Source organism: Colossoma macropomum, unplaced genomic scaffold (assembly GCF_904425465.1).
Source record: "Colossoma macropomum unplaced genomic scaffold, Colossoma_macropomum, whole genome shotgun sequence".
Lineage (NCBI taxonomy): Eukaryota > Metazoa > Chordata > Actinopteri > Characiformes > Serrasalmidae > Colossoma > Colossoma macropomum.
This window is the reverse complement of record NW_023494792.1, coordinates 5,786,195-5,801,314: the sequence shown is the minus strand read 5'-3', so window position 1 is coordinate 5,801,314 and position 15,120 is coordinate 5,786,195. Positions and strand designations below refer to the sequence as shown.

Here is a 15,120-nt window from a genome sequence, read left to right as displayed (position 1 = left end):
TTTAGAGCGAGCCCTAAACATTCACAAATTAACCCCTACTTATTTAATACAGTCGTCAAACCATCAGAATATCAAAGACATACATTAAGAAAATAGTACATGTAACATAAATTTTGTAATATCTGAGAAAATGTAAGAAAGCATAAATGGAAATCTGATCAGTGAATAAACGCTGGAAAGCTAAGGTGGAGAACATGTTGGGCTTTCAGCACCACGGAGAGCCCAAACCTTTAGCGACGCCCGAACACAATATAAAAAAGCTTTAAGATATCCAACACATATAGTACCATTAAATTTACGTATTTAAAAACTAGGTGTATCTCTTCCAATCTAGAAGGGTCTTTTAATAACTGTCGATATTCAAAGAATCAAAATGCAAAAAAGGTGGCGCTCAGCAAATGAGATGAAAACAACAGATATCAGAATTTCTATATGTATTCATGACAATTCATTCATCTCATGCCATGAACATGTTATTTAATAAATTAATAAGATTCGATAGAGTACAAATTATTTGACTGTATTTAAGGCAGAATAATCTACAACTTACAAATAATCAGAAATGAAGAGAACACTGGGAAATAATCTAATTTAAGGTTCTTTTTTTCTTAATCTGGACAAAAACCAAGGCTAAAATGCAATCATAATACACGAAAACAATAAAACAGATAAACAGTGTTTGGCCATGAAATTACCATGACAGTGACGGCTCTACAATTCAAAGGCAGAGCTAATTTTTCCTTTAGAACTCAATCAGTGTAAGGAGGATGTGTACTAAGCTAAACATTAGTTATTTTTTTTCTTACCTTCTCTTTATTAGGGAGAGTCTGTGTTCTGGTAAAAGTGTCTCCTCCATTAATACTGATCAGTTCCGCATCTGCAGGCGGAAATGGCGCAGGGAAAACCACTACGTCACTCTTCAGAGTGTCGGAGCTAAAACACACGTCGTACTGCTGAGTGGATTTGGAGTAAGACCAGCTCCCATCAGGGTGCGTGGTGATCACTGGGGCGCTGTACCTGCTGAAACTGCCGTCTGTCCTGCAGCATTTTACTGCTATTAAACTGATGAGGCTCAGTAAAAAGATGACTGAAACCGACACAATGGCGATCAGCAGATACAGGTTTAGATCCGAGAAGCTCTCCTCCTTCATCGGAGCGTGTTTGAACTGAGTCTGGATGTCACCTGTGCTTTCGACCACCACAATATCAATAGACACAGTGGCTGACAGTGAGGGCTCTCCGCTATCAGAGACCACAATGACCAGCGGGTGGGTTTTCAGGTCATTGTCACTCATTCTCCTCTTAGTCCTGATCTCCCCGCTGCTGCTTCCGATCCGGAACAGATTGTTTCCTTTGGGTTCAGAGATGTGATAAGAAAGCAGCGCGTTATAACCGGAATCCGCGTCTACAGCCCTGATCTTGGCCACAAAGTAGCCCGCTTCAGCAGAATAGGGAATGTTCTCGGTGTTAACGGAGCCGTGCTCAGAATAGGGAGCGAGAATCCCGGGACTGTTGTCATTCTCATCCAGGATAAAAACGTTCACACTCACGTTACTGCTCAGTGGAGGAGCTCCAGAGTCTGTGGCCTGAACTTTAAACTGAAACGTTTTCATCTCTTCATAGTTAAAAGACTGTAAACTGTGAATATCTCCACTGTCAGAGTTTATGTTCACCAGGGATGTTACTGAGGTGCTTTTAGAGCTTTCTATCAATGAGTATGTTATTCTGGCATTATCACCTACATCAGGATCAAAAGCAGATACTGTATGAATTACAGCTCCTATCTGACTATTTTCTTTCACGTAAACATTAATGACGGGCTCTGGAAAGCGTGGTGGGTTGTCATTCACATCAGAAACGTGTACAGTAATTATAGTGGAACTAGAGAGAGGTGGGGTCCCTTCATCAGTAGCTATAATAGTGACATTATACTGAGACGCGCTCTCTCTGTCGAGAGGACCATTTACAATTAAAGTGTAATAATTCTTATATGAGTTTTGAATACTAAATGGCACAGAGCCCATCAGTTTAAGCTTAACCTCTCCGTTCCTTCCAGCATCTTTATCCATAACGGTCACCATTGCTACCATCGTGTCAACAGAAGCGTCCTCTTTCACAAAATTAACTAAAGAGGTTACAGTTATTTCGGGAGAGTTGTCATTAATATCAATAATTTCGACCAGTACCTTGCAGTGTGCAGCTCTGGGATTTGCTCCTTTGTCTTTCGCCTGAACACGGATCTCGACAGCATTCCTAGTTTCGTAGTCAACGTTTCCTCTCACAGAAATTTCGCCCGTGACTGGATTAATACTAAACTCATCAACAACGTCGCTGTCGTGAGTAACAAAAGAGTATTCAATTTCACCGTTTAGACCTTCATCAGCATCGTTAGCATGTACAGTTATAACTGATGTCCCTACCGGTGAATTCTCTGTCACGCGCGCTTTATAAAGTTGTTTACTAAAACCAGGAATATTGTCGTTCACATCTATTACGTTTATTATTATATTTGCTGTACCTGATGTGGGAGGTTTTCCTCCGTCTACAGCGGTCAGTGTGAGATGAACTGCAGGCTGTTTTTCTCGATCTAAAGCTTTTTGCAGCACCAAATCAGCAGATACACTCTGCTCTCCTCCGCTCTGTACATCCAGGGAAAAATATTCATTCTGACTCAGCTTATAGCTCTTTACCGTGTTAGACCCCACATCAGCGTCGTGCGCTCGTGGCAGTGTGAATCTCTCACCGGGTAAAGCATATTCCGAAATGTTTAAGTAAATATCTGGAGTGCGAAATGAAGGCGAGTTATCGTTAACGTCCAATATGTTCACTTCAAAGCGGTAAATATTCAGTGGCGCATTAACAATAGCCTCCAACGGGAGGGTACATTTTAAGCTCCTGCTGCACAGCGCGTCTCTATCTATTCTCTCCAGAACGTGCAAAACTCCCGTTTTTGCATTTAAATCGAAATACCTCTTATTTGGTCCAGGAACAATTTGAAAGCCACGATGTACAAGGTCCTGAACATTTAGATTTAAATCCTTAGCGAGGTTTCCAACCGTAGTGCCCGTGTTTACTTCCTCTGGCACGGAGTACACGATCTGTCCTGTCGACAAGCTCCAAAAGCGAGAAATCATAAATAACAATTTCCACAATTGAAATCCATTCTTAGACATCGTGGCCATGTTCTGCACCACTAGAAATGTTATATTCCAAAGGCATAATACTTGTGGTCCAGCTTAAATGTCGACCTGATCTTATTCCATTGTCCACTGCTAAGAAACACCCAACACTGAAGCGTCTCCTGAACAAAGCCCTCTCCGAACCCAGTCGTCAGAAAAAAAGGCGGAGTCAACCGCTGACGATTTTCACTCTGTGTGCAGCTACTGTCACCGTGTGGCCACAAACTGACACTACTGTCTTTGCAAAATCATCAAACTACGGGAAGACCTTCAGCATTCAACATTTCACAGGGCTAACTATAAGCAGTCGATAGAGAACAGAAAACAGTGGTACATCCGATGTAATCATTTCACATTGGCTGTAATGGAAGCACGAAACAGAACATCGTATTTGACAAAATAATATGAAAGAAAATAAAGTATGGTAAAATATATTGGGCTATGCAGTACTTCCTCAAACTCATTTGAAAAAAAGACCATAGATATATCTCTGGAGGAAAAATGTATTGCCACCAACACAAGCAATTTCATCCTAATGTATGATAAATAAACGATAACAAATGTAATGAAGAGTGAATACTAAGCTACTGCTTAGGATCTGCCTGAGATAAGCCTGGTCACTGTGGAGCATCGGCCAGAAGGTTCAAAGGGACTTGTTTGTTAAGGTGTAGACTTCACCAACTTCGTGATTACTGAACAGGTACAATAACTATTCCATGTACATAAGCATCAAAAGATATGTTTGTGGCTGGGCGAACGTCGGTGAGCGTGGTTCTGGATCAATGTTAATCTCAAGAACACCATTAGTTTATCTCAGCGTTTTAAACGTTTATCAGCATCGTAACATGAACATGAACACGACATTACAGTAAGCATGAGCATAGATACATTATATAATGAAGAACTACAAGGCAGTCTACATTTAGCTAAGAGGGTATTTTACATATTTTCTGGTAACGAGACCAGAAATACACGTGACACTAGCTAAAATTAACACGTGCGCTGGGTACTCTGTGTAGGCGGCAAATAAGCGACAAAATTTATTCATAATCCAGAAACCAATTCCTTAACAGTGGCCTATATATATATATATATATATATATATATATATATATATATATATATATATAATATATATATATAAGTAGCAGTACAATACCAACACCTTAACATCACACGCAGCAGGTACACAACTTTGCTTAATTCAAATCATTAACATCATTAATATGATCTAATATTTACGGATAAATGGACACATGAAGGAATAAGAAAGCAAAACAGTCGAACATATGCCATGATATAAGATAACAATTCTTTGGCATATATGGATCTATGAACGTGCAACTAAAGGAATAAAACGAAATTAATACGCTCGTCTACCTAAATCGATGATGCCAGAATTATGCAATTAAATAAGAGAAATAATTATATGCACATGAGGGAATTAACTGAAAACCCGGATTACGGTTACAAATTATGTTTAAGATAAAAATAGACGACACGTTTCAGCACCATGGACAGCGGCTAGAGCCGCAAATATCTATATATGTACAGTGAACTGGGCAGACAGCACACAATCCGATACACACGTACAGTAACACTGACTTACACTGCAATCATGGGGGAAAAAGACAAACCAAATTTTTCCATAAACTCATCCGGTCTTACCTTCTCTGTATTAGGGAGAGTCTGTGTTCTGGTAAAAGTGTCTCCTCCATTAATACTGATCAGTTCCGCATCTGCAGGCGGAAATGGCGCAGGGAAAACCACTACGTCACTCTTCAGAGTGTCGGAGCTAAAACACACGTCGTACTGCTGAGTAGATTTGGAGTAAGACCAGCTCCCATCAGGGTGAGTGGTGATCACCGGGGCGCTGTACCTGCTGAAACTGCCGTCTCTCCTGCAGCATTTTACTGCTATTAAACTGATGAGGCTCAGTAAAAAGATGACTGAAACCGACACAATGGCGATCAGCAGATATAGGTTTAGATCCGAGAAGCTCTCCTCCTTTATCGGAGCGTGTTTGAACTGAGTCTGGATGTCACCTGTGCTTTCGACCACCACAACATCAATAGACACAGTGGCTGACAGTGAGGGCTCTCCGCTATCAGAGACCACAATGACCAGCGGGTGGGTTTTCAGGTCATTGTCACTCATTCTCCTCTTAGTCCTGATCTCCCCGCTGCTGCTTCCGATCCGGAACAGGTTGTTTCCTTTGGGTTCAGAGATGTGATAAGAAAGCAGCGCGTTATAACCGGAATCCGCGTCTACAGCCCTGATCTTGGCCACAAAGTAGCCCGCTTCAGCAGAATAGGGAATGTTCTCGGTGTCAACGGAGCCGTGCTCAGAATAGGGCGCGAGAATCCCGGGACTGTTGTCATTCTCATCCAGGATAAAAACGTTCACACTCACGTTACTGATCAGTGGAGGAGCCCCAGAGTCTGTGGCCTGAACTTTAAACTGAAACGTTTTCATTTCTTCATAGTTAAAAGACTGTAAACTGTGAATATCTCCACTGTCAGAGTTTATGTTCACCAGAGATGTTACTGAGGTGCTTTTAGAGTTTTCTAGCAACGAATATGTTACTCTGGCATTGTCACCTACATCAGGATCAAAAGCAGATACTGTATGAATTACAGCTCCTATCTGACTGTTTTCTTTCACATAAACATTAATGACGGGCTCTGGAAAGCGGGGCGGGTTGTCATTCACATCAGAAACGTGTACAGTAATTACAGTGGAACTAGAGAGAGGTGGGGTCCCTTCATCTGTAGCTGTGATAGTAATGCTATACTGAGATGTACTTTCTCTGTCTAGAGGGCCATCGACTACTAAAGAATATTTATTTTTGTAGGTGTTCTGTATCTTAAATGGTACAGAATCCTGAAATTTAAGTATCACAGCACCATTTTTACCTGCATCTCCATCTTTTACTGTTATCAATCCTATCATTGTACCAGTAGGAGCATCCTCTTTCACCGTGTCCACTAATGAATTAACAGAAATATCAGGAACGTTATCGTTAATGTCAATGATTTCCACCAAAACTTTGCATAGTGCTGCTCTAGGTTTATGTCCTTTATCTTTAGCCTGAACTCGAATTTCAACTGCATTTTGTGTCTCAAAATCGACAACACCTTGTACTGTAATAAGTCCAGTGTCTGGGTCAATTGAAAATGCTTGAACGTGTTTATTATTGTTTTGACTGATAAAAGAATAGACTATCTCGCCGTTTTGGCCCTCGTCCAAGTCTGTAGCATGAACTGTGATAACGGGCGTGCCAGGTGGAGAGTTTTCTGTTACGCGAGCTTTGTAAAGAGTCTTGTTACACACTGGAACATTATCGTTCACGTCTTCAACATTAACTATTATCTGCATCGTACCAGATCTGGGAGGTTTCCCTCCGTCTACAGCGGTTAGTATGAGCTGGACCACAGGCTGTTTCTCTCGGTCTAAAGCTTTCTGCAGCACCAACTCAGCAGATACACTCTGCTCTCCTCCGCTCTGTACATCCAGAGAGAAATGTTCATTCGGGCTCAGCTTGTAGCTCTTTACCGAGTTAGATCCCACATCAGGATCATACGCACTCGGCAATGGAAATCTCTCACCTGGAAAAGCGGACTCTGAAACGTTTATTATTGTTTTTGACGATGGAAACGTTGGTGTATTATCGTTTATATCTACAACGTTCACTTCAAACCGAAACATATTCAAAGGCGAGTTAACAATGGCCTCTAATTCCAGCGAACATTTCGTGCTTTGCCCACACAGCTCCTCTCTGTCCATCCTTTCTTTAATGTGTAGAATCCCCGTCTTTAAATTTATACCAAAATACCTTTTATTTGGTCCCGGAGTGATTTCGAATCCTCTATGTCCAAGGTCGTGCACATTCAGATTTAAATCCTTTGCTAGATTTCCAACATCAGTTCCTGCGCTTGCTTCCTCCGAAACAGTGTATACAATCTGTCCATCCACTACACTCCAAACGAAACACAGTGAAACGCCGCATATCCACAATAGGCAATAAATCCCCCTCGACTCAGCCATAATCCAGAGCGTCATAAACATATCTGGAGAAAATAAACAACACTGGTTTGCATCGCGACAAGGTTCAACACTGTAATGGAGAAATGACGATTTCAGTCTCGTTGCATCTCCCGAACAAAGCCCTGTGTGTGGAGGAGGAGGTCCTAACAGGAAAGGAGGAGCCACGGGACAAAAAAGGCGAATGATTGGAACTGCAAGTCGCTAGTGACACCTTGTGGTGAACTGCGGGTAATGTTCTCGGTACTTCAGCAAATATAATATTTACGTTAAAATTACAACTTTTTGCTGTTAAAAGAGGCAATAAAACAGAAACATATATGATACCGCAAGTCTGAGAGAACTTATAAAAGTAGAGGAGGCAGACAATCACTGATAAAAAAAAGTTAGAAATATATTGGTCTTATGAATCACTTTGTGTGAAACTACACCTGCATTAATTGAGTCCACATATGACAAAATACATTTGAAATATCTATGAACACTGTAAACCAATGCACAGCATATAGAAAGACCAGTTGATGGAATCGTTTTCGTAGTAAATGTGATCTGATGATGACGTATAAATCATAGCAAAACAAAGAAATACAAGAGAAAAGGAGAATTTTCTACATCTACGGACCTTTTTTAATGTTATTATTATTATTATATTATTATTATTACTACTACTACTACTACTACTACTGCTGCTGCTGCTGCTGCTCCTGCTGTTAATTCTTCTATTATCACCTACAACAACAATAATAATAATAATAATAATAATAATAATAATAATAAGTACTGGAATTTTTTAAATAGCCTTTGAAACCAAGGTTCTCGGACCCTATACTGGTAACGGATAATACTGGAGGCTATGAAGACCTGTAAAATTATGCTCCATAATCATACAAATTGGTGACATTAAAGGTAGCCGGCTTCTTACCTTCTCTTTATTAGGGAGAGTCTGTGTTCTGGTAAACGTGTCTCCTCCATTAATACTGATCAGTTCCGCATCTGCAGGCGGAAATGGCGCAGGGAAAACCACTACGTCACTCTTCAGAGTGTCGGAGCTAAAACACACGTCGTACTGCTGAGTGGATTTGGAGTAAGACCAGCTCCCATCAGGGTGTGTGGTGATCACCGGGGCGCTGTACCTGCTGAAACTGCCGTCTGTCCTGCAGCATTTTACTGCTATTAAACTGATGAGGCTCAGTAAAAAGATGACTGAAACCGACACAGTGGCGATCAGCAGATACAGATTTAGATCCGAGAAGCTCTCCTCCTTTATCGGAGCGTGTTTGAACTGAGTCTGGATGTCACCTGTACTTTCGACCACCACGACATCAATAGACACAGTGGCTGACAGTGAGGGCTCTCCGCTATCAGAGACCACAATGACCAGCGGGTGGGTTTTCAGGTCATTGTCACTCATTCTCCTCTTAGTCCTGATCTCCCCGCTGCTGCTTCCGATCCGGAACAGATTGTTTCCTTTGGGTTCAGAGATGTGATAAGAAAGCAGCGCGTTATAACCGGAATCCGCGTCTACAGCCCTGATCTTGGCCACAAAGTAGCCCGCTTCAGCAGAATAGGGAATGTTCTCGGTGTTAACGGAGCCGTGCTCAGAATAGGGAGCGAGAATCCCGGGACTGTTGTCATTCTCATCCAGGATAAAAACGTTCACACTCACATTACTGCTCAGTGGAGGAGCTCCAGAGTCTGTGGCCTGAACTTTAAACTGAAACGTTTTCATCTCTTCATAGTTAAAAGACTGTAAACTGTTAATATCTCCACTGGCGGAGTTTATGTTCACCAGAGATGAAACTGGGCTAGAATTGTCAAGTAATGAATATGTTATTCTGGCATTATCACCAACATCAGGATCAAAAGCAGATACTGTATGAATAACAGCTACTATCTGACTGTTTTCTTTCACATAAACATTAATGACGGGCTCTGGAAAGCGCGGTGGGTTATCATTCACATCAGAAACGTGTACAGTAATTACAGTGGAACTAGAGAGAGGTGGGGTCCCTTCATCAGTGGCAATCAAACTGATGTCATACTGAGATGTTCTCTCTCTGTCTAAATGACCATCTACTTCTAATGAGTATTTATTTTTGTATGCGTTCTGTATTCTGAAAGGAACAGCATCGAGTATTTTCAGTTTTATGGCCCCATTTTGGCCAGCATCTTCATCTTTCACTGTTATAAGTGCCACCATTGTTCCCTTAAGTGATCCCTCTTTCACATTGTTTTCTAAAGAAGTTACAGATATTTCAGGTACATTGTCGTTAACATCAATAATTTCAATCAAAACTTTGCTGTGCGCAGCCCGAGGTGTGTGTCCATTGTCTCTCGCCTGTACTCGAATTTCAACTGCGCTGCTTGTCTCGTGATCTAGCTGCCCCTTCACCGTTATTTCACCAGTTACTCTGTCAATCTGGAATGACTCAATATTCTTGTCATTATTATGATTTATGAAACTATACACCACCTCTCCGTTTAATCCTGCATCAGCGTCCTCTGCATGAACAGTGATAACTGAAGTTCCAGGCGGTGCGTTTTCTGGTATCTGTGTTTTGTACAGCGGTTTACTAAAGACAGGAACATTATCATTTACATCTATTACATCTACATTGATCTTTATGGTCCCAGTTCGTGGAGGTTTTCCTCCGTCTATGGCGGTCAATGTGAGCTGAATCACAGGCTGTTTCTCTCGGTCTAAAGCTTTTTGCAGCACAAGCTCAGCAGATACACTCTGCTCTCCTCCGCTCTGTACATCCAGAGAGAAGTGTTCATTCGGGCTCAGCTTATAGCTCTTAACCGAGTTACTGCCCACATCAGCATCATATGCACTCGGTAACGCAAATCTTTCACCCGGTACAGCAGCCTCAGATATATTTAGCGATAATATAGGCAAGCGAAATTCAGGTGCATTGTCATTGATATCTAAAACATTAACTTCAAACCTGTACATGTTTAATGGCGATTTAGCGATGGCCTCCAGCTCTAGCGAGCACTTCGAGCTGCGTCCGCATATGTCCTCTCTATCTATCCTCTCTTTCAGAAGCAGAGTTCCCGTTTTCACATTAACATCGAAATATCTCGTATTAGGTCCCGAAACGATCTGAAATCCACGAAGCTCCAAGTCTTGAACATTGAGGTTCAGATCTTTGGCTAAATTACCCACTGTAGTGCCCGGATTACTCTCCTCCGATACAGAGTACACAATCTGCCCATTCACAATGCTGAAAAGACAACAAAGCGAAGTAAAAATGATCCGTGAGAGAGATCCTCGGTCGATCATTTTGTCCAAATTCCACTACCAGATCATCATCCAGACAACATTGAAATCCGAGCGCATCACTGTATACATTAATCCACCGCTCGGACAGAGGAAAATATTTTAGTTGTTGTTGCGTCGCCCGAACAAAGCCCTGCGCTAGCTGCTCCAATGTGCACGCCCTGCCCCCAGACGAGGAGGAGTCTCGTGAAACTGAGGAAGCGGTAAGTGTAGGGAGCTAGTGACGCCTTGTGGAAATGTATGGACTACAAAAACACACATTGAAGATTATATGAAGAAAGTGATATAGTAATGAAATCATCCAAGAAATAAAAATGCAAATGTGCTCTAAAAAGAAGAGTAGATGACTAATTTAAATATCAAATACTTTCGCTGCAATGCGTCCTGTTCAATCATTTAAATAAAAGAGAAGATAAAGTAAATGCCCTGGGCTTCATCTAAGATTACTGAAACACATATGACAAATCAAGCAGTGATAGAGTATGACAGTAAAAACCAGAGAACAAAGATAAAAAAAACACGCTCGAAAAATTCTACAGAAAGTAAGAGAAACCATTTCAAACTTGAACGTGAGTCAGTACATTCACAAGTCAACATTAGCTTCTAATAATATAGCAGCACAGCAGAAATTATATATATACATATATATATATATATATATATATATATATATATATATATATATATATATATATAAATAACTGCGTTTCAGAACCATGGACAGCGAACAAAAAACAAGCTTACTCAGTTCATGTGATCACGTGGAAAAACAGGGAACCACATATAAAATATCTAAAGTCATTATGCACTGAAATCTCTTCGATTTAAAAGTTTACAGATTAAAAACACCAGTAACGCAACATACACGGGTCTAATCTTACCTTCTCTGTATTAGGGAGAGTCTGTGTTCTGGTAAAAGTGTCTCCTCCATTAATACTGATCAGCTCCGCATCTGCAGGCGGAAATGGCGCAGGGAAAACCACTACGTCACTCTTCAGAGTATCGGAGCTAAAACACACGTCGTACTGCTGAGTGGATTTGGAGTAAGACCAGCTCCCATCAGGGTGAGTGGTGATCACTGGGGCGCTGTACCTGCTGAAACTGCCGTCTGTCCTGCAGCATTTTACTGCTATTAAACTGATGAGGCTCAGTAAAAAGATGACTGAAACCGACACAATGGCGATCAGCAGATACAGGTTTAGATCCGAGAAGCTCTCCTCCTTTATCTGAGCGTGTTTGAACTGAGTCTGGATGTCACCTGTGCTTTCGACCACCACGACATCAATAGACACAGTAGCTGACAGTGAGGGCTCTCCGCTATCAGAGACCACAATGACCAGCGGGTGGGTTTTCAGGTCATTGTCACTCATTCTCCTCTTAGTCCTGATCTCCCCGCTGCTGCTTCCGATCCGGAACAGGTTGTTTCCTTTGGGTTCAGAGATGTGATAAGAAAGCAGCGCGTTATAACCGGAATCCGCGTCTACAGCCCTGATCTTGGCCACAAAGTAGCCCGCTTCAGCAGAATAGGGAATGTTCTCGGTGTTAACGGAGCCGTGCTCAGAATAGGGCGCGAGAATCCCGGGACTGTTGTCATTCTCATCCAGGATAAAAACGTTCACACTCACGTTACTGCTCAGTGGAGGAGCTCCAGAGTCTGTGGCCTGAACTTTAAACTGAAACGTTTTCATTTCTTCATAGTTAAAAGACTGTAAACTGTGAATATCTCCACTGTCAGAGTTTATGTTCACCAGAGATGTTACTGAGGAGCTTTTAGAGTTTTCTAGCAACGAATATGTTATTCTGGCATTGTCACCTACATCAGGATCAAAAGCAGATACTGTATGAATTACAGCTCCTATCTGACTGTTTTCTTTCACATAAGCATTAATGACGGGCTCTGGAAAGCGCGGCGGGTTGTCATTCACATCAGAAACATCCACAATAATAAAACTGGTGTTGGAAAGTGGTGGGGTTCCCTCATCAGTAGCTGTTATAGTAATGTTATACTGAGATGTTCTCTCTCTGTCTAAAGGACCATCGACAACTAACGAATAGTAATTTTTGTAGGATGGTTTCAGCTTAAATGGAACAGAATCTGAAACGTGTGCTTTAGCCTCTCCATTTTTTCCACTGTCTTTATCTGTCACTGTAACTAACGCCACTACTGTGCCTAATGTAGAGTCCTCTTTTACTGGACTCATCACAGACGATACAGTGATCTCTGGTGCGTTGTCGTTAACGTCCAGAACTTCAACCAGCACTTTACAGTGTGTCACTCGGGAGGGGGTGCCTTTGTCTCTCGCCTGCGCACGAATTTCATATGCTGGATTTTCTTCATGATCCAACTTTCCCTTTATAGTAATTTCACCAGTTACTGAGTCTATTGCAAACTGATCAGAGATCTTTGAACTCCCTCTCGTTGATATAGAGTACACTAGCTCTCCGTTTACACCCTCGTCTAAATCTGTAGCTTCCAGTTTAGTTACAGTGCTTCCCAATGGACTGTTTTCAGCCACACGGACTTTATAAAGCCGTTTACTGAAAGCAGGAGTGTTATCATTCACATCCTCAACATTTATCACTATCTGCAGTGTACCAGATCTAGGAGGTTTTCCTCCGTCTAACGCAGTCAGTATGAGCTGTATCACAGCCTGTTTTTCTCGATCTAAAGCTTTCTGTAGTACTAACTCAGCAGATACACTCTGCTCTCCACCACTCTGCACATCCAGAGAGAAGTGTTCATTTGGGCTCAGCTTGTAGCTCTTAACAGAATTACTAGCCGAATCTGCGTCGCTTGCTACTGGTAATGGAAATCTTTCTCCAGCATACGTTAACTCGGTTATATTAAGCGTGTACAGCATTTCATGGAAAGATGGCGCATTGTCATTTATGTCCAAAATATTCAACTCTATTCTGTGAAGCTGCATAGGGTTGCTAAGAATAGCTTCTATATTCACCGAACACTTTTCTGCATTACCACACAGCTCCTCTCTGTCTATCCTCTCATTGACAAAGAGCACTCCCGTTTTCGAATTCACATCAAAATACCTCTTACTGTGCCCCGATACGATCCGCAGTCCTCTCGACTCCAGCTCATGCGCGTTAATGTTTAAATCTTTTGCGATATTTCCTACAAATGTCCCTTTACTGATCTCTTCCGAAATGGAGTACAAAATCTGCGCAGCGCACAATTCCAAGAAGCAAAGCGGTGCGAAGCATAAAGTCCACAGCCTCTTTCTTTGTCCGGGAGAGACCATTGCGGCAGGAGAAGCATTAGACAGGACGACACTCACGTCTCGTAATCAATCTTTCAATAATTCCATCATTATAATTCTTTTTCTTATATTCAGTCTACAGCGAAGCTTGGCTATTGTTTCCACCAACCCGTGATTCAACGAACAAAGCGCGGAGTTCCCTGCTCTGCTCAACTGACCACATCAGAGGAGGAGCCTGAGGACGTCACCACTTTTCTCACTTTCATGGTCTAGAGCGACACCACGTGCACAAATACAGTGCAAGCCATATTATGAAACCTTCTAATTGAAGTGTAGAAATTATTTACGTTTGTTTGAAAAAAATAAAACTGTTGATTTTGCATTATTTAATTCTAGCATATTGTGGATGTATAAAATAATGATTTATATGATAGAAGAATTTATAAGCTATTATTAGTTAACATCATTTATTTATTTTCATTTTCCAGAAAGAACTTAACAAGCAAATCATTTTAGCTTATAAAAGTGAGTAAATTAGCTGTCTTGAAATTTCAGGTTTATTGAACAACTAGTACGTCAACAGAGCAATACTCATCTGCGTTACATTCTGTTAAATCATAATTCGAAAGTCAATAAAACTAAAATTTTAAGGCAGCAAGCTTGCTTATTTTAAAGTAAAATAATAATAATAATAATAATAATAATAACAACATTAGTTTTTAGAATGAATATTTATGAAACCGAGATGCAAAAAGTCTACTATAAATAATGAGTCTAACTAATCCTACAGATATTGAAAATATTTCAAAATGTGAATGATGGCATGAAAAGGGGAAAGTGGAAAAAATAAAAATGATGTAGCCCTGATCAGAAGTGAATAAAGAAACTGCTGTGATCGCATTCGCACCACGAAAACCTCAAGAAAGCAATAAAGAGACCAAACAGACTTCACACAACGTACATGCATATTGAAAAAACTTGTAAAGAAATGCTTAATCATTATTAAAACATACAAATGGAGCCTGTGGACCTAAGAGCTCGTAAGAAGAAATCAGCACCACGGACAGCACCATTCTCTATTACTACTCGGAAAAAAAAATAAATTATACACTACAAACTAAAAATATTATCTTCGACTCTACCAAAAGACAGTGGATCATACAATATGTGTACAATTTGTATAAGACGTAGTATGTTATAGGACAAATGTTCTAACTGATGTAATGAGCACAATGAAATAGCCAATAAAATGTATTCTGTAGGTCTAACATTAAACAAAACCGGAAAACAGAACCGTAAAGATTTTGAAATATTTGAAGGCACAGTCACGGTGACATGTTCATAAACATAAGTCAGATGCGCAGCAAAAATAAGAGAAAAATGACTTTAAAAATGGCAC

General features: G+C 40.9%; 5 protein-coding genes across 10 annotated transcripts in view; all 5 read right to left on the bottom strand.

Moving 5' to 3' along the window:
- Positions 1–15,120, bottom strand: part of LOC118811456 (protocadherin alpha-C2-like) — a 170,798-nt gene that overhangs the window by 51,115 nt on the left and 104,563 nt on the right. The gene's annotated exons all lie outside the window — the stretch shown is intronic.
- LOC118812609 (protocadherin alpha-8-like) lies at positions 780–3,305 on the bottom strand. Its single transcript, XM_036577706.1, has one exon. It carries the CDS (start codon positions 3,180–3,182, stop codon positions 780–782), a length of 2,403 nt encoding a protein of 800 aa, XP_036433599.1. The 5' UTR covers positions 3,183–3,305.
- Positions 4,785–7,470, bottom strand: LOC118812598 (protocadherin alpha-3-like). Its single transcript, XM_036577690.1, has one exon. The coding sequence runs from the start codon at positions 7,245–7,247 to the stop codon at positions 4,785–4,787; it is 2,463 nt and encodes an 820-aa protein (XP_036433583.1). The 5' UTR covers positions 7,248–7,470.
- LOC118812579 (protocadherin gamma-A8-like) lies at positions 8,047–10,612 on the bottom strand. Its single transcript, XM_036577663.1, has one exon. It carries the CDS (start codon positions 10,507–10,509, stop codon positions 8,047–8,049), a length of 2,463 nt encoding a protein of 820 aa, XP_036433556.1. The 5' UTR covers positions 10,510–10,612.
- Positions 11,346–13,877, bottom strand: LOC118812553 (protocadherin alpha-2-like). Its single transcript, XM_036577629.1, has one exon. It carries the CDS (start codon positions 13,761–13,763, stop codon positions 11,346–11,348), a length of 2,418 nt encoding a protein of 805 aa, XP_036433522.1. The 5' UTR covers positions 13,764–13,877.

Bases quoted from the DNA above. Each gene is read 5' to 3' on its own strand.
- LOC118812609 (XM_036577706.1), bottom strand. From the start codon at position 3,182: ATGGCCACGATGTCTAAGAATGGATTTCAATTGTGGAAATTGTTATTT.
- LOC118812598 (XM_036577690.1), bottom strand. From the start codon at position 7,247: ATGTTTATGACGCTCTGGATTATGGCTGAGTCGAGGGGGATTTATTGC.
- LOC118812579 (XM_036577663.1), bottom strand. From the start codon at position 10,509: ATGATCGACCGAGGATCTCTCTCACGGATCATTTTTACTTCGCTTTGT.
- LOC118812553 (XM_036577629.1), bottom strand. From the start codon at position 13,763: ATGGTCTCTCCCGGACAAAGAAAGAGGCTGTGGACTTTATGCTTCGCA.